The 26269-nt window shown below is 36.4% G+C and overlaps 1 protein-coding gene across 1 annotated transcript in view; it reads right to left on the bottom strand.

Annotated features, from left to right (window-relative positions):
• The window catches only part of USH2A (usherin), a 758076-nt gene that overhangs the window by 605060 nt on the left and 126747 nt on the right, over positions 1-26269 (bottom strand). The window contains exons 11-12 of the mRNA XM_057727708.1: positions 5175-5370; positions 865-1506 (exon numbers count right to left, since the gene is read on the bottom strand). Coding sequence (XP_057583691.1) covers positions 865-1506; positions 5175-5370 — 838 coding nt within the window. The remainder of the gene's footprint in view (positions 1-864; positions 1507-5174; positions 5371-26269) is intronic.

Raw genomic sequence — 26269 nt, 5'->3', positions numbered from 1 at the left:
TGGATTTACTTGTCACACTGACCAATGTCAAGATGGAATTTTGGTTAGATTCTCCTGAGCTGAATTCCTCGTTATGCAAAACAAGACTTTAGTCCTACCCTTCCCTGGCACACAAATCACCCTTTGAATTTGCATCACCCTCATTTGCACAGGTTCAGATAAGTCAGAGCTGATTCTGCTAGACAGGACAACAATTAGTACAGCTGTTAAACAACTGATATTTTATCATAACATCATGATGAAGGTATTATATACTGCTTTAGTTACATTATATAAAGTCAGGGAGAAAACTATGGATAGGGTCCATCTTTCTTCCAGTTGGGAAACCTGGAAAGATGGAAACAGTAGGACTAAACAGTAGCCTATTTGATTAATTTAATGGCATTTAAAATTATTTTAGATGTTTCTATATGATGCCAGAACACATAGCTCATTTAGTAAAAACACTTGCTCAGCTTTTATTCAGAAAATCAGTTCATCCTCTGAATCGTTGGCATTGTGTGGGCAATCAACTCAAGTTTCCCTTTCTCTGGAATATAAAATGTATTCTTGCTTTTCTTAGATTTCTTCTTTCAGCTGTTAAAAGGGGACTTCAAGTTGAGAAGTGAAATAAAAGTAAGTCTCAACTATGAAATGTCTGACTGGCTGACACTCATCTAAAGGGTCAACCCCAATATAGCAACACAGATATGCCACATAATCTTGAATAAACAGTTGTATCGTTATTAGATAATGATATACATGCAGCAATGGTATTGGAGATTAATTTTTTAGAAGTCCTACTGAGAAGCAAAGAGGAATCACCCGACATGTGATAAAAAGAAAGTCATCATGTACTGAAAATGTAACACGTTTCTCTCTTACCTGGTTGACACTGATCACACCTTCTTCCTTGACGATTCGGCAAACATGGGCACTGGCCACTGATTGGGTCACATGTGGTCCCAGGTAACATCCCCAAGGAGTCACACTCACACATCTGGCAGCCTTGAAAATTGCCAACGGTCAAATGGTACCTGTGAGGCTCACACTGATTACAGTGAAGACCTGTAACTCCTAATTTGCAGGGACACTGTCCTGTTGATTTGTCACACAGCAGAGAGCCATTTACTGTCCCAATCCTATCACAGTCACAAGGCAGACAGAGGAAAGAATTATTTTGCTGTAGGTAGAAGTATCCCTCCAAACATTCACTGCACCGTCTCCCTCCAACACTGGGTTTACAGATGCACTGTCCTGTTTGAGCATCACAGACTGTCCCAGACTGGGACCCAGCTACGTCGCAGTCACAGGCCTTACAACCGGTGGTGTCCAGTCCATAAAAGTGTTCTCTGCAGGTGTCACACTGGAGTCCTTTGGCTTCTTTTTTGCACTCACACTGCCCAGAAAGAGGATTGCAGAGTTTGTTCACTGAGCCGTGGAGGTTACACTGGCAGGGCTCACATCCATCATCATTAAAACTTCGGAGAAATTTAAACCCAAAATTGCAATGATCACATTGAAGCCCTAAAAAGAAAAACGTGTTTAAAAAGGTAAACATGTAAAAACAACTCCATTCAAGCTTTCAAGATAGCTGAAGCACAAACAATGCTACTGTCAACATTTAATACAGACACAATAAAATGTGGACTGTTTTTTCACAAGTCATGCCAAAGAGAACTGATCATATACTCAAAATACGATGGCAATACTTAATTTGGTACTCATATACCATTTTATTTTTGCAATGTGCTGTATAAAATTTTATTTATTTATTACTTAGTGCAAAGAGGAATGCATAATGCAAGTGTTGCTTCTGTTACACATACTGGAACTCTTCCTACTTAAGAAATCTCAAAACCATTATTTTAAAATTATTTAACTAAATTGGGAGATTGGGATTGCCATAGATACATTACTAATAAGAAAAAAAAATCAAATTGTATGCTTTAAATATATGCAATTTAGTGTACGTCAATTATATCTCAATAAAAGTTCTTTCAAAATAAAATTATTTAACTATATTAAAACCATTATTCTTAGCTATTTCATTAACAAAGTGTGTTCATTTCAAAGTGGAGAGTGAAACATTTTCAAACGTGTACAGAAGAATTACATATTACAACATGTTATTTTCCTAGAAATCAGAATCCTCCCAAAATGTTTAACAAATGTTAGGCTGATAACTATTTTTGTGATAGTGGTACGTATACTTACTTCTGAATCTCACACAAATAATTAATATAAATAAAAGCTATCCAGAGCAATTTTATTTCCATGCTTTTATACACTCCTATATTTTATCATTTTCAATTAATATAAATTATGCTCTCCTTGGCTCATAAAGCAATCACATTGCTTGTCATATTGTGTGATTCGGAACATACCTCTTTAAACACTAAGTAAATTCTGCTGTTTATATTACTTCCACTTAAAGGAGCACATACGTATATACTTTCTACATACAGAGAAAAATGTTTTATCACCTATGCTTAAATCTGACAACTTTGTTTAGTTTCAAAAAAGAGTATTACACAGAAAAGGAATAAAAAAATTTTTGAATAGTAAATGCTAAAGTGCAAAATACTTTCTTTAGCTAGTCTTCACGTATCCATGAATTTAAATAACTGACTATGTGAGGTCAAATCCACTGAAACATTTATTTCAAGCTATAATAGCATTAAAAAAAATTAGTCCTAAAATAACAGTCAAAACACACTCAGGAACCCATATGCAGAAAAGCATTTCCTAAACTGGAAGGAAATGCATAATATATATGTATACATATGGATAAAAATTCAAGAACTCCAATGGAAGGCAAGTTCTTTAACAGTGATGAATGACTCACCTAAGGCATATCATTTAATTTCAATAAGGAAAATAAAAAAGGACCACTATTGCTGCAAATTTTAAAAATAACTGTATTGTTAACAAGAATTATGACTCATTTTGAACTATTAAAATTGGTCTACATGGATTCATATCATATCAGTTTTAAAAATATGCACGGTGCTTATTTGAATATGCCATACATATTCCTGACAGGTAATCTATTCCTAACGATACTCAGGAAGGCCTACAGGGCATCACATTCGGTGTTAACAAGTACAGGCGAGTTAGCACACTTGGCATTTAATTCACATTCTTCTCCCTTTTTATTCTAGATGAATGACCTACTTTAATAAAATTATTGGTGCTAATGTATTTTACTGGTGATAGAATCATTAGTAAGATTTAACAGTTTTGTTAAATCTAACAGTTTGCTTTCTGAAGCACATACAACAGACACTTGTATTTTCTGTTGTTTTTTTAATCATATGAACAAGGTAAAATTGAATAATGTTACTTGCTAGTCCCATTAGGAAAAGAAATATACATACATAGCAAGTTTACATTTCTAGTAAAAAAAAAAAACTACATATGCAGAAATAACTTAGAGACAGAGTTATCAAACAGATGATTTCATCTTCAAAAAATAGATATTTATATTTTCCCGCAGAAAACTACCTGGATCAACCAATAATACAGGTAGGTGGCAGGGAGGCCATAACAAATTTCCAAGTAAATAGTAAAGTTTGATTCTTTTTTCCTTCCTTAAGCTCTGGAATCTAACTATCACAGGAAATATTTTATTGCTACAGAGCTATAACCATTTGATTGTCCCTGAAGGCCTTTCTTTAAATTTTGTTTTCACATCTTGACTTTAAAGTCTATCTTATATCAAAGAACAAAGGATGCTATATAGATTGAACTTGAAGGACTTCATTCAGTATCACAGATAACACATACCAAAGTGTGCGTCTATTTATAAGTTAGTTACTCTTACTTTTTTTTTTTGAAAAGTTAGCTTTCATATGCTTAAAATGCATAAGGGCAAGTTATGGTAAAGATTTTGATTTAATCTTTCTTTAAGCCAGAGAAATCTTGTGTAATACTATAAATTGTATAATACCATAAATCTTGTGTAATACCATGAATATGTGCAGGCCCATATTCTTTTTCATTAAATTAAAATGCTTGTCTAGCTGAATTGTACAAAATGATGTATGTATACCTACATATATAAAAGATAAAGAATTAGCTTTAGTGTTGTATCACTGAAGTGAAAACGTTACTCCAAGTGGTATGTTCATATGTTTGTGTATATGCATGTTTACAGGCGTGTGTGTGTGTGTGTATGTGTGTGTCTGCCAGGCATGTTTTTATTATTATAATGTTGAGGTCAGTGTTAGAAAAACCACGGAAGACTTGGTGTCTTGAATGACAATAGAAAGGTAAAGGTCTTTTTTAAACCTCCTATACGAACCAAGACGTGTTCAGTTACAATACGAGACTCACTTTATCAGGAAAGTTTCGTCTCATAATATTCTCATATATCAAAATTTCAAAGTGCATTATGTACATAGTGCATTTCGGGCACTTGATAAATTTTGTCCTTATGTGGCTGTGGTTCCCCTCAAAAATGTTGGATGTAATAAATTGCTATAATCAAATCTAATTTCTGAAAAATACCTGTGGGAGTAACAAACAAAAAAGTACGTCTTGTATAAAAAAATGATAAATAACACCGAGGGTAGCTGTTTATTATAATCAGCTTGGCACTGAATTACGAAATTAAAATTATGTGGCCCTTTATAACTAACCCTAGCAATATACATGATCTGTGGAATTATGTTGACTTATTTTGCATTTCATAGGAACAGTTCAAAGAAATATAATAGAAAAAAAATGGAAAGATTTATCACAAAGGACCCTGTAGCACAGAATATTTTGAAAAAAATCCATTTATTTTGGTCTATTAAGAAAACTAGCATGGAAATGATTTGCTTAGAACTCATTAAGTGTAAAACATTTTGAAAAAGTGCTAATTTTCTAAAAGAAACATCTATGCAGTAAGCAAATTATATTTTTCAATGACTTATTAGTATGGGACCATGTGAACTAATGCATCTACGGAATAAAGAAACTTCTAAAGGGTTGATTAAACTAAGCTTCAAGCTGTAGTATGAGAGAATTATTAATTTAGTCATTTTTAGACAGTTAATTTCATCCAAATTTTTTTTTTTTTTTTTTTTTTTAAATCAGGCTGCCTTGAGCAAGGAAATTTGCTTTACTCTTCAGTGAAGAAATCAAATAGAGGACTTTATTCCAGATGGTAATAGAGATGTGACTGCAAACTTTTGCATTACACATACCAATAACATTTGCTTTGCACTTGCACTGGCCTGAATTTGGGTGACAGGTAATATCTCCATTCACGGTCCCAGAGGTATTACAGTTGCATGGACTGCAGCCATCAGGATCCCACTCTTGTAGGTTGTAGAATCCTTTCTGGCACTGATTGCACTGTCTGCCAGACACACGTCTCTTGCAATTACACTGGCCTCCGATCTAGAGAAGATACAACATTTTGTAGAATGATGAACGTACCTATTTTTAGATAATTTGCTCATTAGGTACAAGACAGGGAGGGCGGGGAAGGAAAAAACTTTAAATGTGAAACAGACAAGAAGGTAATAAGGTATTTCTCCTCCTGACACAGAAACGTGGGAGCACTTCAGCAGGGTGAATATATAGAACTGAATGAAAATAAACCCCATGGAAGTCAGTAGTAAATGACGAAAAGGGAAGTGGAATTAAGCCTTAAGCACCACGTAAAGAAATCAAAATATCATCACGGGGAGACTGAAAAAAGAAAAGGGCCAGCCGTTAATTCAGTCTTCAATCTCCACCTCTCCGTTTCATTCCTCTCATTTATTCCTTGATTCAAACTTGGTCGGTGCCGGCCCAGCGCTTCAACTAAGGAAGCATCTTTCTGTAACAATATCATCCCATCAAGGTTTTAACAATGCTTAAAACGAAGTTCTTCATAACATTTTTTACACAACTCCACTCTTAGGAATATTTCAGCGTATATATGGTTCATTTATATTATGATTTAATCACATCAAGTATACTTAAATGATTTACATGGTGGTAAAAAAATGCAAAAAAGTTACTTGTTTTAGAGCACTGTCAACTAACATAACAGCTCAACAAAGGAGCATTTTTCCTCTTCAAGCTGCTGTTTGAGAATGAAAATACATGAAATATATAATGCGCATCTACTGTATGCATAGATAATGCTATGCTGGTTAAAGAAAGAGCTAACATCTTTCACCAGGGAATATATACACATAACATGTGAAATGAATCTGAGAAATTCAAGAATAACTTAGGACTTCCACAAGAGATGTGAATACAAGCATCAGATCTCTCATAAAGTCACTGGCACGGCTCCCCATGACCTCCTTCCACTCGGACTGAATCCAACTCGCCACATTTGGAGGCAAGGTTATCACACAGGGAAGTTACCTACCTGTGGAAAGACAGAGTCTGATATACCTTTAATCCCAGGGATATCCACAAATATCACATGAGGTTGGGATTCAGTTACAAAGATACAGAGAAGGGTTTTTAATTAAATAATCTTAAAAAATCTATCGCTGCCTCATTTTTCATCAGAGATACAGGAACTCATTGGAATCATTACTTAAGGATAAGATAACTGATGCAAAATGTCTAATACTCTGAAAAATAAAGGTTTATACATGCATCAGATGTAACTGTAGACCATAATGAACATCAATATTAAAGACGTATAGGTCAGAAAGATATGCAAGGACCGTGACTTGGCCCCTTGTGTCTGGCTGTGTTTCCCACTCCAACTCTTAACCAGCCCCATGGAAACCAGATTATTACTCAAAACAGGGATTTAATTTAGTCTGCAAAAATAAGTGGCATTTATTGGCAGGTATGAGTTACATATAGCCATGAAAATCTAATAGACCTCTGATTACACACATACAACACTTGAAGTCCATTACCATTTAATAAACCCATTTTTTTTGCTCTTGTTTCACATGTATTAGTCTTGTTCTCCAGATGGCAAGCATGTTCAGGAATTTAAAAGTGTATTCTGCGCTAAAACTTTATATTCTATATATTTCGTCATATTCTTATTTAAATGCAAGGCCTATATCACCTGGAGCTTCCTTGCCTCTTGAAATCTAGATAAGACTGCCTGGAACCCTCATTCTTCTCCTGTTGAAGGAAAAAAGTTCTCCTTAAGTTTTTAAAACTTCTATGTGCACTGATATTCTCATGCTCATCTTAACCCTAAATTTCTGCTTCTTCCTTTCTGGGATCTTCTTGTCACCTGAGAGTTCTGCCCCATATTATTCTAGATATGACACTCGACCAAGACATTAATTTCAGAAGAGGAGCTCTCATTTTAAAAAAAGTAGTACATTTTACTAAAGATTTGGGGTAAAAGAAGAGTGAGAACTTTACTCTGTAATTTATAATATCTATTTAGTTTCCCTACAACTAGACATCTTAAAGGCTTCTGCACCCCAGTTATTCACCATTTAACTGTCTTGTCTCTCCCTACTGCTCACTCCTCCCTACTGTATGTCTACTTTCCCTCTTCATATCGCTCAGTCATCTTTTTACACAGATCATCTAAAGCGTGTTCATTATTGCCTTGATTTGTGCAACATTTTGGTCTTATGAAGGTATTTTTTTCAATAAAATGAAATATCTCCATATGAGAAACTCAGAGGCAAATAAGATAATACGACTTTACTCTCATTTCATTAACCTAAATGTTTGAATAACATACATAGTCTATAACTTCTCTGTATTAGCTATACCTTAAAATGTGGTTTCAAAATAGCAATACAAGACTTTATAGTTTATGAGTTCATTGTAATCAGTTTCTCAAAATTCACCCCCCCAGAAAAAGTGTACATCTGTACAACTCACTGTAGATTCTCTTCAATTTATGTGAGGGAATATAAATCTCTTCATTTTATGTAAGACCAATTCTTTTCCACGAAGAGGTAGAGAGAACAGTGTGACTCTCTCCCTTTAAAAATACACTTCCAAAAAATCAGACACAACACTTTTCTGTTTTATGCTCTTTGATAGAATATTTTTAATGCTAACCCTAGGTGGACTTAGTTTTCTTCGGCCAATAGTAAGACAGCAAATGTGATGCAAGCAGAAGCCTGAAATGCTTGCAGATTTGGAGTTTGGCTTGGAACCCCGAGACCACCTTGTAAACAGGCTCAAGCTCTCCTGTTGGAGGATTTGAGGACATGTGGAAGAGAACCAGATGCCCCAGCTACGCCTCTTCTATCACTCCAGTTAACATTCTGCTTGATAACCACTAGACACGTGAGGGAGACCTTCCGGGTCATCTAATTGGCAGCTGACAAGCTAACTGACCACATAAATAAAAGAGCTCGGGCACAATCAGCCAAACCAGCCCAGGCTACCACTGAACCAAACCATAGAATTCTAAACTAAGTAAATAGTTTTCACTGTTTTAAGCCACCATTTTAGAAGCAAAAGTTAACAGAAACAATATCATTGATCAGAACTTAAATTATATTTCTATACCTACGCCAGGGAGGCTGAGAAATGTAGTTTATTCTCCATGATCACGTGGCCACATAATATTTAAATTCCTATTATAATGTAGAATGAAAACAAATAATGGGGTACAATCACTGTCTCCAATAACAAACAAATATATGTTCATCTGCTTTAAGCCAGAGCAGTTTTTCATCTAAGGCTGAAAACACACTCTTGGTTTTGTAAATTTTGGTCTGGCACACTTTCAGCCACGTGAACAATGAGGGAGAAGGGATGTCCCTATGAGCTTGAGTTAGAAATTCGAAAATAACTTTGATTCGTGTGGCTGGTCATTTATTTTCCCAGTTTCTTAAGGGGAAAGATTTTTCTTTGAATTTTTTTCCTTTTGTAATATTTCTAATACAGACAGTTTAGTGCTTTTAATATCTTACTAAGTACTGCTATATCAGCATCCCACAGTTTTGATATGTTGTGTTTTCATTCAGTTCAAAACACTTCCTAATTTTCCTTTCATTTCCTATGTGACCCTTAAGTTATTTAGGCATTTATTATTTAGTTGCCAAATATTTAGGGATATTTCAGAGATTATTTCATTATTGAGTTCCAGTTTTATTTAATGATTATGGTCATATAACATACGTTCTATGACTTGAGTCCTTTGAGATTTATTGAGACTTGTTTTATGGCCCAGAATTCGATCCATTTTGATAGATGCTTTGTGTCGACTAGAAAAGTATATGTATTCTGCTGCTGTTGAGTTGAGTGTTCTACAAATGTCGGTTAGGTCAAGTTGGTTGACAATGAGCTTTCAATTGCTATAGTTACTGATTTTCTGTCAATTTGTTCTATTAGTTATTGAAAAAGGTGTATTGAAATTTCTGCCTGTAATCATGGATTTTTGTTTTTCTCTTCATTTCTATCCATTTTTGATTTGTATAGTTGCGCAAACTCTGTTGTTTGGTGCCTAAATGTTAAATATTATGCCCTTTGGATGAACTAACCTCTTTTGCAATGTCTTTTTTTTTTAATTAATTAATTTATTTTATTTTTAGCTGAGTTGGGTCTTCATTGCTGTGCACGGGCTTTCTCTAGTTGCGGTGAGCAGGGGCTACTCTTTGTTGTGGTGCGCAGACTTATTGCAGTGGCTTCTCTTCTAGAGCACAGGCTCTAGGCACGCAGGCCTCAGCAGCTGTGGCACGTGGGCTCAGTAGTTACGGCTCACAGGCTCTAGAGAGCAGGCTCAGCAGTTTTTGCACATGGGCTTGGCTGCTCCGCGGCATGCAAGATCCTCCTGGACCAGGACTCAAACCCATGTCCCCTGCATTGGCAACTGGGTTCCTAACCAATGCACACCAGGGAAGCCCTGCAATGTCTTTATCCTGGGTAACATTTTTAAAATCTATATTTTCTGATATTAATAAAGTCACTACAGCTTTCTTAAGATTAGTCACTGTATGGTATATCTTTTATAACCCTTTGTTTTTAACATATGTGTCTTATATTTGAAATGTATTTCCTTTAGGCAGCATGTATTCCTTTTGCAGATCTTACTTTTTTAATCTAATCTTCCGATCTCTGACTTTTAAATGGAATAGGAGATAACCATTTAAAGTTAACATGATTATTGACATGGTTAGGTTTAAATCTATCATTCTGCTATTTTTTCTTTATATTTGTTCCAACTGTTTGTGTTCCTTATTTGTCTGCTTTTCTATTTTATATTTTCTAGATTCTATTTTATCTCACTTTTGGTTTATTAGATATAACACATTGCTTTATTATTTTAGTGGTGTCTTTGAAGTGTATGGTATATATCTTTACCATGATCTACCCTGAAGTGATGAACTACTTAACATATAGTATAATAACTTTATAGTATTATACTTCATTTTTTTCCCTCTCACCATTGTGCTACTGTTGTCATACATTTTAATTGCATATGTATTATAAACCATTTAATATGGCATTATTATCTTTGTTTAAACTGCAAATTATTTTTAAAGAGAATGAAATAATCAGAAAAATCTTATATAATTACCCATATAGCTACTCTCTTTGGAGCTCTTCAGTTGTTTTTGTGGATTCACATCTCCATCTGATATCATTATACTTCTGGCTGAAGGATATTTTTAACTCTTCTTATAGTGCACGCAGGTCTGCTTCTGATGAATTCTTTCATTTTATATACTGCAAAAAGTTTTTACTTTACCTTTATCTCAGAAAGATATTTTTGCTAGCTATAGAATTCTATGTACACCATTTTTTTCTTTCTGTATTTTAAGTGTGTTGCTTCACTGTCTTTTTGTTTGCATTATTTTTAATAGGAAACTCTCATCATCCTAATGGCTTCTCCTCTGTATATTATTTATTTCCTCTGGCTGTTTTAATATTTTATCTTTATCATTAAAGAGAAAATTATCACTAGCTTCAAGCAATTCAATCATGATATACCTTTGGCAGTGTTCTTCATGTTTCTTCTTGGGTTTTCTTGAGTTTCTTGGGTTGGTGGTTTTTTTGGTTTTCATGTATACAAGTATGTAGAATTTTTCAGTCATTATTTCTTCAAATTTTTTTCTGTATGTGTTTTCATGCTTCCTCACCTTTGGGCCCTCCAATTACATATATATGACAATTCTTGAAGTAGTCCCACAGCGCACTGACACTATTTTCATTTTTCTAAATTATCTTTTCTCTATATGTTTAATTTTGGATAGTTTATACTGTTATGACTTCAAGTTCACTACTCTTTTCTCCAATGTACAAGTATCATTAACCCCATCCAATTTATTTGCATTTCACACATTGTAGCTTTCCTCTCTAGATTTTTGATTTGTATCCTTTTTGTACCTTTCATGTCTCTATGCAATGTTTTGAACATCTAATACATAGTTACAATATCTGTTTTAAGGTACCTGCCTGATAATTCTAACATCTGTTTCAGTTCTGGGTCACTTTTGATTGATTGATTTTTGTCCTCATTATAGGTTGTATTTTCCTGCTTCTTGCATGTCTGACAATTTTTTTTACTGGGTGCCAGACACTGGACTTTTTGGGTAGTAGATATTTTAGTGTTCCTATAAATATTCCTAAGCTGTGTCCCGGGATGCAGTTGTTACTTGGAAATGGTTAGTTCCTCTGGGTCTTGCTCTTAAGATTTATTAGGTGGTCCTGGAATAGTGATTATTCTAGAACTATTCTTTACTATTGAGGCAAGACATTTTTGTGTACTCTATGTGATGTCCTGTGAATCATGAGGTTTTTCTAGTTTGGCTAGTGGAAACAGGCACTATTTACAGCCTTGCATGAGTGCTAAGCACCATTACATTTAATGCTTTTAGGTTGTTCTTTCCCAGCCTAACACACATGCAATGGCTGACACTCAGCAGAGTATTTAAGAAAGATACTCTATAGAGCTCTGGGATTATCTCTCTGTGCTGCTCTCTGCAAACTCTAGCCACTTTGGACTCCCCAAACTCCCAGCTCTGTCTCTTCAACTCAGAAAATTCCCTGTGCTCCACTGCCCACTCTGTTCCTTGGCCTGGAAATTCTCTCAAGGAAAAAAGCCAGAAGATTAAGCTTGTGCCTGTTTCCTCTTTTCCTGATATTTTACTAAAATAATAGGAATTTTTAAAATTATAATCCATAATTTTAATGATTCATAGAGAAAACAGAGAACAAATAAATTTTGCAAAACAAATTTCAAAGACAGAAAATGAAAGGAAGAAGTATAAATGAATATTGACAATACTCTCAACTAGTCAGAAGCTACAATATGGGTGCCATGAGTTGTGTTTCTAAAACAATAAAACTGATTTTTCCTACAGAACCTCTGAAAGTCTTAAGATTAACAAGCCCCAAACACTGAAAGAAGTAGGATACAAGTTTGAAGTCAGAACAATGGCTCTCAACTGGGTGTGATTTTGTTCCCCAGAGGACATTTAGCAGTGGGTAGAGGCCAGAGGTGCTGCTAAACCTCCTACAATGTACAGAACAGTTCCCCACAACAAACAATTGTTGAGCCAGAAATACCAATACTGCCAAGGATGAGCATCCTGAATTAGAAGAGTTGTAGACAGCATGTATTTAGAGTTCCAATTGCCTTTTTAATCCTACACAGCCAGGCACACTCCTATTCCATGGCGACATCAGTTTTATTGCCTAGAAAAATTAAATCAACCAGCTTCATTATATTAAACCATCAGCAGTTGGTGAACGGGTGAGGTATGGGCCATAAATTGGAGGATTAAGTGAAAGTGTATTTACTAAGATAGGGACACCTTCACCCCCCGCCACCATTCCTCTTCTCCTACACTGCTTCTAGAAAGCCAGGAGCCAGACTTACTCTCTTTTTAAGAGGAAACTGGCAGAGAAAAGCTATAGAGATAAGATCTCTACACCCGATACCTGGGACTCTGACCCTTGCAAAGAAAAGCTCTCTTGCTCCTTGCACATACAAGTACAGTTTAGAAGTTTTACCAGTTTATTATAGAACAGGCAGCATAATTTCCAACATGAAAAACAAGGACCAAGAGAAAAAATGAGAAGAAATAAGAATCTATAAGGGAAAGAAGGAATGCAGACAACAGAAATATAAGAAATCATCAACCAATAACAAATAAAACACCTCTGTAACTATTATCCCTGGAAAGTTATGGTAAAAGTTGCATTCATTTAAGAACATAGACGAGAAAAAGCCTTAGGAAACAACTGATGAAGGAAAGAACTCTTGAATATTAAAAATACAATAGGCAAAAAAAAAAATAGGCAACATAAAAACCTCAATAAAAAGACTAACATAAAATTAAGGAAGTTTTTCAGAAAGAATAATAATAACAGAGAGAAGAAAAATTAAATAAAGTATAGAATTTCCAGAAGGACAAAAAATAGAAAAAAATGAGGGAGAAAATTATCAAAGGATCAATACAAAATAAGCATTATTCCTTACATGAAGCCAGTTTAAAAGGCTCACCATGTGCTAGTGAAATTAATGGGGATAAAAAGAAACAACATCAAAGTACAATCTCATGAAGCACTCGAAGACCAGAAATAAAAAGACATAAAAATTTCTAGAGACCAATAAGTCACACGTAACAGAAATAAAGAATATCATCGAAATGTTCTGCAATATTATTGTAACCTAGAAAACTATATCACATCTTCCAAATTATGAGTAAAATTATTTTCAAATTATTGGAAGCAATACCTTCTAAATTTAACTCCCATTCTCCCACTCCATTTGGGAAATGCATGACTCTTCATTTCACAGCAGAAGAAACTGAATCTTAAATCAAGTTATTTGTTGAGGGGCAGACAGCTAGCTAGACACACCCATGCCCATGGCCACTGTGCTAAGGTCACTCTGCTTGGGATAGCTACAAATCTAATAGAAGCAATGGGAAGACTGCTAGACCCAAGGAAGGTCAAGGCAATGGCCAACACCTGTGAGGAGCTGGACCCACAGTGAAAGATTCCAGCTAGCAGTCCAGTTACTAATTTGTGAATTTCTCTGAATAGCCCAGACGTTTGCTCATGGTGCTATATACTACCCAGTCACCACGCTTAGGACCTCTCTATTCTGGACCATACTGCAAAAGTCTGCTGTTCCAGGCTAAGTGGCAGTGGTGCATATGCACAGTCCTTTGTGTGACAATTGAAACAATGAACTTGGCAGGAAGACTCGTGACAACAGGAAAGAGTAAGACTCTGCAATCATTATCCTAGTCAGCTTTCTCACTCATCCTCTACATTAAGAGATGAAATTTTACCAGGTGATTTGAGGCATCAGATAATCCACACATGATTTCTTTTGTGTGTGAAAACAGCACTTAGAGAAAATATGAAGTATAGGTTAAAGATTAATACATTAGGTGAGCACAGTCAATATTTATCAGAGGTTCTCCATGTAATAGACACTATATTTTAAGTAATTCAAAGAAACACTCTAAAAACAGGAGAAATATCTGTCTTCTTAAGCATTCATCTGGCCGGTGGTAGAGAAAAAATCTAATGCTCTATAGATTACGTCTTCTCACAGAACTCACTAAAAGCCAATGAGGTAATGTGGCTATTGCCAAAGTAAGAATTTGAAAAGCAAACTCAAAAGTTTAAGAACAGGAAGTCTGCCCTGGAAATTAGATTTTCAGGGTTGTGTTTAAACAGAAAAGAAATACAAATGAGGGCCAAAAAAAATCTTTTAATTAATGACTACATTCTTTAGGAATATTCTTTGCTTTTATAGAGATGACTATAGATTTTTTAATAGAAGTTCTTTAACTCCTATTCCTCCTTGCTGAAGAATTCATTCGTTCATGCTGTTATCAACAAATGTTTGATCACGTACAACCTCACAGTACGTACCCTGGGAGTTGTATGATGTCATGTTATATGAGCAATACCTCTCAGTTTCTACCACTTCTTCCCTCAGAATTGCCAATATTGCCCAGAAATTGTATGTAGAATGATACGATCAGCAAGTACTAGCAGTTCTAACTAATGGCTGTAATACACTGCTTCTCTCTGCTGGGGTGAACTGTTTCCACTGCCTCCTTCCTACTTGGTACACCACTGTGTCACTTCTGGGCTCAAAGATAATCAATAGCTCCCTGTTGCCTGCCTCACAAAGTCCAAATTCCATGATGAGACCTCAATATGCCTCTCTAGTGCCTGTGACAGTACTACTGTACCTCAGTGATGGCTCCAGCTCCTATTGGAAGGGCTAGATGCCAGCACCTAGATGGAATCGGCTTCCCTCAATGCCTGGCTGCCACCTGCTGATGCAGTCATTTTGCTCTTCACCCCCACTTGTCTTTAGTGCCTCTCTTACCTGTTTCATAAGAGATTTGAACCATTAGAAAATAGCTGGGTTTGGAGTGGGTGTAGGGAAAGTTGAGTGAGTACAGGTGAATACTGTGGTGAGTAGGTGAAAGTAGGGGAAAGCGTAGTCATTGATGGTGAAGCAGGTTGCGAAAGGAGAAAGAGAAGTCATCACATAGGAAGACAAACAACGCAAGAGCTTGGACTTACATTTCTTCCACGTATTCTATATACGCAGTTTAAGTTAGGCAATAAAAGTCCAAAGAGGCTCCAGAGGAATGAGGGACAATGACTATATGGCCACAGAGTTTGCGAATTTCTCCAAACCCCAACGTAAAAACACAACTAAAAAGCAAAACCAGAGGAAGCCAAGAATAATATTTATAACAGAACTAGGCAATCAAGTATCCCTAGAAACCCCCCAAGAGAAGCAAGTAGGATAAAACCAATAGTCACAAGACGTGTATGGCATCAGTGTCCGTGTGGGACAAAGCAGAGAAAAGTCACAGGGCATCTGACTTTTGAAAGACCTGAAAACTCGAACCCTTAGTGCAGGACACCATTTTGAGAATGGACGGCTACAAGTGGGAGGGGTATTGCTGATTGAAAACAAGCGATGGCAAGAGATCTACCATGGGAACTGAAGGGACTGGGGCAGCCTAGCTTCCAGGAATTCTCAAAACTAATGGACCAGCACACACTTCCATAGACCAGGGCACACGTCCATGGACCAGCGCACACTTCCAAGGGAAGACCCCATGCTGAGAAGACACTATGGAAAGTAGATGGGCAGAACAGATGGTTAAAAGAATGTACTTAAACACAGCAATTCTGAAGTTGGTGTGGGTTTATCATGGGCAATGGAAATACTCAATCTTTCCAAAGTTGATTCTAAGATTCTAATAGTAAACAATACATTTCAGGAAGGTTAAATTTAATTTACCAGTTCCTGAGTGATTCTCTCATTCACTATTATGTACACCTTGATTAGCACAGTGCCTAGTACATTGGGGCATCTTGTAAATATTTGTTTATTGACTGAATGAATTATTTAAAAATAATTGTTATAGCACTGAAATGTGCTAGGGAGATACTTCAAATATTACAGAAGTTATATAAATCACAATTTCTCAGTTTTGGTAGATTTAGTAATATCTGGAATAGGTTCTTTGAAAATATTTACTTCAAATACTCTGTCATTCAAATGTAAAAAAAAATTCATAGCTTTAAAAATATTTTTCTCAGTGCAGGATACATGTCATCTTTAAATACTGAAAATTTTTTAATATGCAAACATATATGCAACATATGCTTAGGAAATTCCAAAGCTGAGTCCTTTGTCTGTGGCCAAATCAATCAGACCTATAGAAATAAAAGTCCCTGAAGGACAAGCCCAGGAATCTTCACTTCTAAAAATTTCATTGGTGATTCTTATGGACACTAAGATTTAAGAACCAGCTCTTTAAATGCCTGCTGCCTATGTTGTCACAGCATTATCAGTTCCTAGGGTTTTGTTCTTACTCTTTTTGCTTCTAACTAGTCTTATATCTCATCGAATTATCGACAGGTCCGTCACTGAGCATCAAAGAAACCCAGTCATTCTGAACTGAGTTAATATTGGAGCATTCTCTTTTTAAGCATCTAAATGTAAGTTCTGGAAAGAGCCTGGTTTTAGCATTTAAAAAAAAAGCATCTATGAAATAACTAATCATTTGCAGCTGCTGATGCTTCTAAGGAAAAAAAGCATATATCTCTATTGGTCTATGCATCTACGTATGTACATATGTATCTGCCCTCCTATCTATCTGTCTGTCTGTCTGTCTTTATACAGCATATTCTCCCTGCTAGGAGCTCACTCAGCCCTAAGAAGTGGACCCTGAGAATTACTCCCTATTTCTAATATAGATACAATGACTTCTTTCCTTCAGCCTCTCTCTCTCTAGAGAAGAAAAGTCCACATTAATGTAAGAGGCTACCTTTGTAAGGTTCTCATTCCACTTCAAAAATAAATAAGTGAATCTGCAGTGGTTTCGGCCACATATAACTGTCACGAGCTGGAGAATGTCGGGTGAATAATGGGTATCATGATGCTTGTTTCCATGTAAGTGTTTTGTGAGGCTGCTGTTTATCATCTTGCTCAGCTGTCGAAAATATTCATTTGAGAAGAAAAGCTTCCACATTGGTGTAAAACCAAGATGTCTTTTTTTCTCCATTCTGTGATGCCTGTCATTTGTCAGGCTGGTATATTTTTATAATTCCTTTCCCCCTCCAAAAGGCAGTTCCAAGAAAGTGCTTTCCAAACTTCACCACCATAATCTCTAAGGAGAATGCAAAAAAGTAAAATTCTGAAGCATGCTCCGACAAAGTGACAGTAGGAACGAAAAACATTTTTTTTCTCAGTCTTTTAAGTGTTCAAGACGGAAAGCCTGTAAAGAGATTCCCCACATACTGTTGTTCCCAGCAATGGTTACATAGTTGAATGGTTTTTTAAGAGGAAGTGCTATAATTATAGTCCTTCTAGTTCTCAAATGGGGTATAATTTCATATTGCATCATCCTTTCCCCCTCTGGTTTAGGTCTATTTCACTCAGAGATTATAAGCTACAACTTGTAAAAGATGCATACGATATATGTCACACCATGTTAAATTAGAACATTTCATAAATGTCATGTGAATGGCACAACTATACAGTGCGGTCTTATTGTAATTTGCTGCAAAACTACTATAGTGGTTATTAACAGGATGGTGTTTTGACTTCATCAAAATGAAAGATCTCACTGCAGCATTTAAAACATGTTTCCAACATGAAAAAAATGCATTCTCCACGTATAGAAATAGGCTTTTGGAAAGTTAACTCATTTGGTTTAACAATCTTTTTTATTTTAGTAACAGTGATCACATTTGCTGTGAATTTATAGAGTAGTATGTTTCCCTACAGTAGCGTGTTTCTTGAGTCAGTGCAAATGTGAATTCCAAATACATTGAGAGATGTTTATCTGAGATGATAAAGAAACTAAATAAACCAGGCTTTTAAAAAGTGCCTTCACAAAATACTCAAATTAATTTATGTGTAAGATAATAACCTGAATCCTTGGTATACATGAAGCACTAACAGGGCTACCTTAACTCCTCAGTATCACCTGAATCTCCACTTGAGAATTGTATGGGTGCTAAGAAATTAATTTTCCACTGAATTATATACACATTGTTATTTCCTAATTATTTAGGATTTTTTAACAATTAGAATTAAATTAAAAGGATTTGGAATAATGAGCCCAAAACAAATGGATATTTCCTTTCCACTTTTGGATAGTGTACATAAACATCCAGTTCAGCAACCTGCTACGGGTTTCTTCTATGTGCCAGGAGCTGTGAGACCCAGTGTCTCTAACCTCAGGTCGGACTTTGGAAACAGATAATACAAGTTTTGAACTTCTGCTCTACCTCATTATTACTTGTGTGATCTTAGAGCCGTTACCTAATTTCTCCAAGGTCCACTGTCCTGAACAACCCAAAGGATAAATTGATAACCTGCTTTGGTAAGGACTGAATTAATTGACTAAACGTACTTGGCATAATCCCTGTCCATGGCAAGTGCAAAATAAATGGAACCTATAAGACTCTTACAGACTAGTTTCTGAACTCATGCGTTTTTAGCAATATATCATCCATCTGTCAATCTGTCTTACACATTTCACAGTGTGGCACTCCCACACATGGCACCTAAACCTCGTGTGGGTAGATCCAGGTAGAGACCAGTTCTGCAGCCCACCAGGAGCTGAAATGCTTCCTAGTTCTGAGGAAGACTGGAGGGCCTAGTGCCCTTGTCATGGATTTGCCCTTGACCCTGGGAGTACACCTGCCTCTGGAAACGCTCAGCACGTTGGGTTGGTGTGCCAAGAAGAAAGGAGGCTGGCTATGTTCTGTGCCTGAATAAATCAGTATCATCAAAAACACATAGAGGACTTCCCTGGTGGCGCAGTGGTTAAGAATCCACCTTCCAATGCAGGGGACACAGGTTTGAGCCCTGGTCCAGGAAGATCCCACATGGCACAGAGCGACTAAGCCTGTGCACCACAGCTACTGAGCCTGTGCTCCAGAGCCTGCGAGCCACAACTATTGAGCCCACGTGCTATAACTACTGAAGCCCGTGTGCCTACAGCCAGTGATCCACAACAAGAGAAGCCCCCGCTCACTGCAACTAGAGAAAGCCCATGTGCAGCAATGAAGACCCAACACAGCCAAAAATAAATAAATTTATTTTAAAAAAACACACATAGAAATGGTCATTACGATGAACTAATATTTAAAACATCCTTACTATATCTGTACCTAAATAGGCAAATACTAAGTGAAGTAAGTCAGAGAAGACAAATATCACATGATATCACTCATATGTGGAATCTAATTTTAAAAAATGATACAAATGAACTTAGTTACAAAACATAAACAGACTTACAAATATCAGAAACAAACTTATGGTTACCAAAGGGGAAATGTGGGGAGTGGGAGGGATAAACCAGGAGCTTAGAATGAACACACACACTACTACTGTATATAAGATAGATAACCAACAAGCACCTATTGTAGAACACAGGGAACTCTACTCAATACTCTGTGATAACCTATATGACAAAAGAATCTGAAAAAGAATGAATATATGTATAAATATCATTGAACCACTTTGCTATATACCTGAAACTAACACAACATTGTAAATCAACTATACTCCGATAAAATTTAAAAAATGAAAATAATAGTGTACTTTTAATTTATAATCCCAAAGAAATAAGGTTTTACTTTTTAATCATAATATATATATGTGTGTACATATATACATACATTATATATCTATCCATATGTACATACGTATACATATATATGTATTGTATAGTGACTGCTTTGGCTAAAAGTCTTAAGATACCCATATTTTGAAATTGCCTTGAAGATCTATAATCCCCAAGCTTCCTCGATGCAATTTTGCTCTTTGTCCTTGTCCTCTCGTCTGGGAGCACCTAGAGCGGCAGTGATTACTGTCTCACTTGCTTGTCCCTGGGGCCTCTCTCTCATAGGTGCTCATGAAGGAGCCTTCCACCTTGCATGCTGGTTCTCTTCCCACCCACGTCCAGGCCTCTTTTGCTAACACGTGCTGACACAGTTGAAGCAGATCACCTTCCACGGGTGCCTCTGCCACTACACAGGGTCCACCCCCAAGCAGGCATTGCCGTCAGTATTGGTCTGGTAACCCCAAGGTGCTGATGAAGTACTATACTCTCAGGGATTCTCATTAGAAGCCATTGTTGTGTAAATAGAAGAAAACGTCCTTCTCACTGTTGGGCCACCTTCTGTCACATGGGCACTGAGCAGAGATGACAGGTTCCCCATCCAGATCCACTCTCCCCTTTCCTAGTCCACAGCTGTAACTAGGAAGTGGCTCCCTCACCAGGAACATTTGTCCAGCCATCCATTAACGAGTGTAGCCATGTGACTTGCTCTCCCCAACAGGATGGTTTTAGAAGAGACGTGTGCCCCTTTTGCACCAAGACTTTTTGAAAGGTGGGAGTTGTTTCTCCACATGGTCTTGGCCTTTCCTGGGGGAAGGCAGAGCTACACAGTGGAAGGAGGCTGTGCCCTGAACTTGGAGGGGTTACAGGAACAAGAAATAAACTCCTATACTGTCTGGGCCACTTGACATTTTGGGGTCTAACTTGTTACATCCATTCAGCTTATCCTAACTCCTATCAGTAGCAATGCAATGGACCTTGTTATTACCTCACACTTTTTGGTTAAATCAATGACCAGTTACTATCTAACATCCCTGCCAAAACTATCAACGCTGTTGAATCTGGTCTTATATGCCCAAGGTATTATTACTTGGCCAAGTCTGTATACCGTGGCCTTTGGAATGAGTTCATTCCCAAGGAGATGCCAGGTATGTCCAAACATGTGGTACTCAGGCTGAAGCTGGGAACATCACCACGGTTACAGCTTCATCTATTTTACCTTCAGTTTGCCACAACCATGAATCTTGGATAACTTCTTCAGAATGAGCCTTTCCATCAAGCTCAGATCCATTTTCTCCTTCTCTTCACATTTGCACCCCAGCACCTTTATTCCTATCTTTGTAGCTGGCCCTCTACATACTCAGGTTAATCACTTATCACTCAGCTTACCAGCTGCAAGAGAAATGTTACTATCCATCTCTCGTTAAGTCTCTGAATGAGAAACCACGTGACTTATGGCCAAATCTTCATGTCTTTCTTACAGCTTCACGTACACTCCCCAACTTTCATATCCTTTGCCATCCTAATGCTTACAGCCAATATCCATACATCATACTACCCAGGGTCAACCTCCTCATAGGCTGAAGAAATCTGTTCATTACTTCTCTTTGTACACTTTAATATTGGGGTAACATAAAACATAAGGCAACATATTTCCGGACATTTGGAAATGCTGTGGTAATTAATGACAAATATTTAGTTCTCAGCAGAGGAGAAAGTGTTGATGAATTGTAGGAAATGGGACATTATGCAGAGAAAGTATATTCTGCTCCATTTTTTAATGTGTTTCCTTGAAAATTATCACCCTGGCCTAACAATCCATTTTCATGAGTAGGATTCTTATTCCTCATGATTCCATCTTCAATGGGTCAGACCTGGAAATACTGCCTTCACTGATACCTTTCCATTTCATCTAATTTATCTCAACCACTTGGCTCCCGCCTTATTAATTTATTTTTTAATGTCTCAGTCATTTCTATTTTGGCTCTAATTACAGCCATCTATTGATGCCTTCTTCAGCATTACAATCAACCTTTCTTCTCTTTTTTCTAAAATCACAACTGTATTGTTGGTTTTCAGCCAACTTTCAAATCCCTCATTCACTTTTTTTATTTCCATTTTTTTAAAAATAGCTTTGGTTAGATCCTCTAATTTTGAGAACATAGTTTAGGGTACACATTGACTGTAATTTAACAAGGGCTCAGTAGCATGGAAAACTTAGAGAACCATTTGATTTTAAGGTGGAATTTAGAGGACAGGAGACAGTGAATCCACTCCTGACCAAGTGTGTGAAGACAGACACACTCACATATACCCACGCCTCCAACACAGATCCATATGTGGATTCTTTTCTCTATGCATCTTTGATCAACAGTGTTCTAGCAAGTTGGTAAACAAAGACTGGTCCACAGACAGCAACGAGGCATCACCTGGAAACTTTCACAGATATAGAATCTCAGTCCCTGCTCAAGACTTTCTGAATCAGAATTTTTCTCTGAAAAAGCATCTGAGAGATTCACATTCACGTTATAAGTTTGAGAAGCATTGCACTCACTGACCTCCTACATCTTGTCTGTTGTGGCTTCACTCTCATAGTTTAATTGGCCAGATCCAAGAACACATGAATGTAAGGGAGAAAGACATAAGAGAGATGGAGAACATCCCAAGCAGAAAAGCACTCAGACAGCATTGCTTGAATACCTTCTGTATAAGGCAGGTCATACATCTCTCAAATCTCCTTACCTCAGAAGCATCACCTGTGCACCTGGCTAGAGCAGGTAGTCCAGGACTACAATGCAATGTAGTCCATTGCATTGCTGACTACAGCAGCAAACATATGAGGGGCAGGGTCAGTGAAGAAGCAGGTTAGAGCCAGAGAGTTTACTCCCACCCTGGGTCCAGAACAGCCTGGGATCTCTACGTAAGTGTACTTTAAGTATGACCTTCATAGGTCCTTCCCCAAATACCTCAGAATATTTGTTTCTGGACTTGTTATGGAGAGGACGGGAAGGGAAAGAGCATTCAACCTCCAATGCAGGGCAGATGTTAAAGGACTCATGATGCACTAAGTTCAAAGGAAACAAGAAGGAAGTGCAGCAGTGACATTTTGGGAAACTCACACTATATGTATCTATACTATTAGTCAAGGCTGTTCATAAGATAAAATGGACTTATCTTCCCCAGTGCAGTAAATTTTCTTTTTCTTCTCTATTTTTTTCTTTTGACTCAGGTTACTTTTTGGGTACTGAAAGCTCTCCCCTACTCCAATAAAAAATAAATTTAAAATACATAAACAAAACTACACAGACACACTCCCACACACAATTTAAAGGTATGTGTGGATGCCCTAAAACCCATCTTTGGTAGCCCTAGGGATCCCAGGACTCTACATTAATGATTCCTCAATAATAATAATGACTATTCTCCATTTTCTCCTAATAATATTAATGTTATGTGCTTCAGATGACCTATGTGTCCTGACTTTGGCATTAGTAATTTTAGGATTTAGTGACTCAGAGTATTACCTCATGCCATTTTCAAGATCTTGGCATTCACGAGAGGAAGAATTACAATTTTTCTTATGGAAGAATAAGGCAAACATGCCACATCTTATGAGATTGGATGGAGTTTCAAATGACAACTGCCAAAGGGGAAGTTTCCTTCCAGAACACAGAACGCACAACACAGTCACTCAGGCCATTTGGGGCTGGCTTGGTTCCTAAGTTATTATAACAAAATGAGACTTGAACTACTGCCTAATTTCCTTGTATCCTCCCTAATATTATTAAGGATTGCAATTGCATGAATTTTAAAAAATGTCCTTGAATTTAATTTTACAGATTATAATTCTGACATTTTTGACAGCTTTTTTAGTGTGTATTCTCTTATCCCATTGAAAATGATGGTAAACATTTTTAGAAATCTTCTATAACATTATTTAGGCAAAGGTGTACTTGACACTATATTTCCACATGTAATAATCCATATACTTTGTGTCTGTACTTGGAGTATGAGAAAACAAAAAAACTAGGCAAAATGTGAATGTGATTGAGAGATGGAGAATGTGGAGGTTTTAAATTCATGAAAGCATTCTATCACTGTATCTACCTTCAGATTCCTCTATGTAGCTCTCTGTGGCTAAATGTCAGATTTCATGAAAGTTCTCTTTATTTTTTCCTGACTATAAAAATCATCGGCAAAGCAAATTTGTCAGAAAAAAATAAAGAATAAATGCTTTTAAAGAGAAAAATGTTAATTTTTTAAAACATCTTTCCTTTTATGTATTTTTAAATTAGATTTTTGCACATTGAAAATAACACACAGAAACATCCTTGTAAAAAAGGCTTTTCTATTCTTGTCTCTCTTTTTCTCCTACTCTTACTCTTGAGATCAAAGTCCGTGTTGCAATATACACTTTGTACTTTGTAATATGTCAGTACTTTTTTCTTCTTACTACTGATAATATTCCATTGAGTGTATATATTACATTTTATTTATCCATCCATCAGTTAATGGACATTTGGATTATTTCTACATTTTCACTATTATGAATAAAGCAGCAATGAACATTCATGATTAAGATTGTATGAGAATGTATTTTTTTCTCTTTGCTTGGATATATAGCAAAGAGTTAAAGTGCAGGGTCATTGGTAACCCTGTATTTAATATTTTGAGGAACACCAAACTGTTTTCCAAAGTGAGTGCACATTTTACATTCCCACCAGTAGTCTATGGGAATGCCACTTTCTCCACATCCTCATCAGCATGTGTTATTATCTGAGCCTTTAATGATAGCCATGTTAGTGAGTGTGAAGTGTTGTCTCGTGCTTTTGATTTGCATGTCTCCTAAGACAAATAATGCAAGAGCATTTTTTTCATATGCTTATTTGCTGTTTGTATGTCTTCCTTGGAGAATTATCTATTTAGACCCTTTACTCATTTTTTAATTGGATTGTCTTTTAATTATTGAGTTGTAAAGATTTTTTACAGACACTGGAGACAAGTCTCTCATTGGATATACGCTTTGCAAATATTTTCTACCATTTTGGAGGTTGTTTTTTTCATTTTCCTGATGGTGTCCTTTGTAAAACAAGTGTTTTAAATTTTAATGATGTCTAATTTATCCATTCTATTGTTGCTTGTGCTTTTGGTGTCACAAAAAGTCACTGATTAATCTAAGGATATGAAAATTTACATCTCTATTTTCTTCTAAGAGTTTTATGGTTTTAGCTCTTACATTTTATTCTTTGTTCCATTTTGAGTTAATTTTTGTATAGGGTGTGAAGTAGGGAATCCAACTTCATTTTTTTGCGTATCAGTATCATTTATTGAAAAGACCATTGTTTCTTCATTTGTCTTGGCACTTATCAAAAATCAACTGATGGTAAAAGTGATGGTTAATTTCTAGACTCTCAACTCCATTACAGTGATCTATCTCTCCTCAAACCACATCACAGTGTCTTGATTACAACAACATTATACTAAATTTTGAAATTGAGAAGTGTGAATCTTCCAACTCTGTTCTTTTTCAAGGCTGTTTTGGCCTTTTTTTGAGTGCCTTGAATTTTAATGTAAATTCTAGGATCATCGTGTAACTGCCTGCAAAGAAGCCAGTTGGGCCTTAAATAAGACTGTTGACTATAGATCAACTGGGAAAGCCATGCCATCTTAACAGCATTAAGTCTTTGATCCATGAACACACGATGTTTTCCCATTTATTTAGATCTTTAATTTCTTTCAGCAATATTCTGTAGTGTTCAGAATAAAGGTTTTGGACTTATTAAATATATTCCTAGGTATTTTATCATTTTGATGCTGTTTAAATAAAGTTGTGTTTTTAATTTCATTTTCAGATTGTTCATTGCAAGTATATAAAAATACCACTGATTTCTCTATATTGATCATGTATTTTGCAAACTTGTTGAAACATTAGTTCCAGTAGACAGTATTTGAATAGTTTTGATAGGGACAGAGTAGGTGATTAAATAGTTAATCCCACTAGGGATCTATAAGGAGAGAAAAAAGTATGGGAGATCCCTGTAAGTTAATGATCACTCAAGAAAGCAGGCTTGCTTAGCAACAAAACCATGCAACAGAAGCATGAGACATGCCCCAAAACAATATTACAATGGTGGCATGAGAACCACATCCTGCCCAGTGAGCTCAGTAAGTTAATGATTCCTTGAGTATGCTACTCTGTGCATACTAAAGAAAATATAAGGAAAAGATGCCATTATACTAGAACCTGAGATGATTTACTATTTTTAGCATAT

This window comes from Hippopotamus amphibius, chromosome 3 (assembly GCF_030028045.1).
Source record: "Hippopotamus amphibius kiboko isolate mHipAmp2 chromosome 3, mHipAmp2.hap2, whole genome shotgun sequence".
In the NCBI taxonomy this organism is placed as follows: domain Eukaryota; kingdom Metazoa; phylum Chordata; class Mammalia; order Artiodactyla; family Hippopotamidae; genus Hippopotamus; species Hippopotamus amphibius.
The sequence above is the reverse complement of the archived record's forward strand: the minus strand, read 5'-3'. Positions and strand labels throughout refer to the sequence as shown.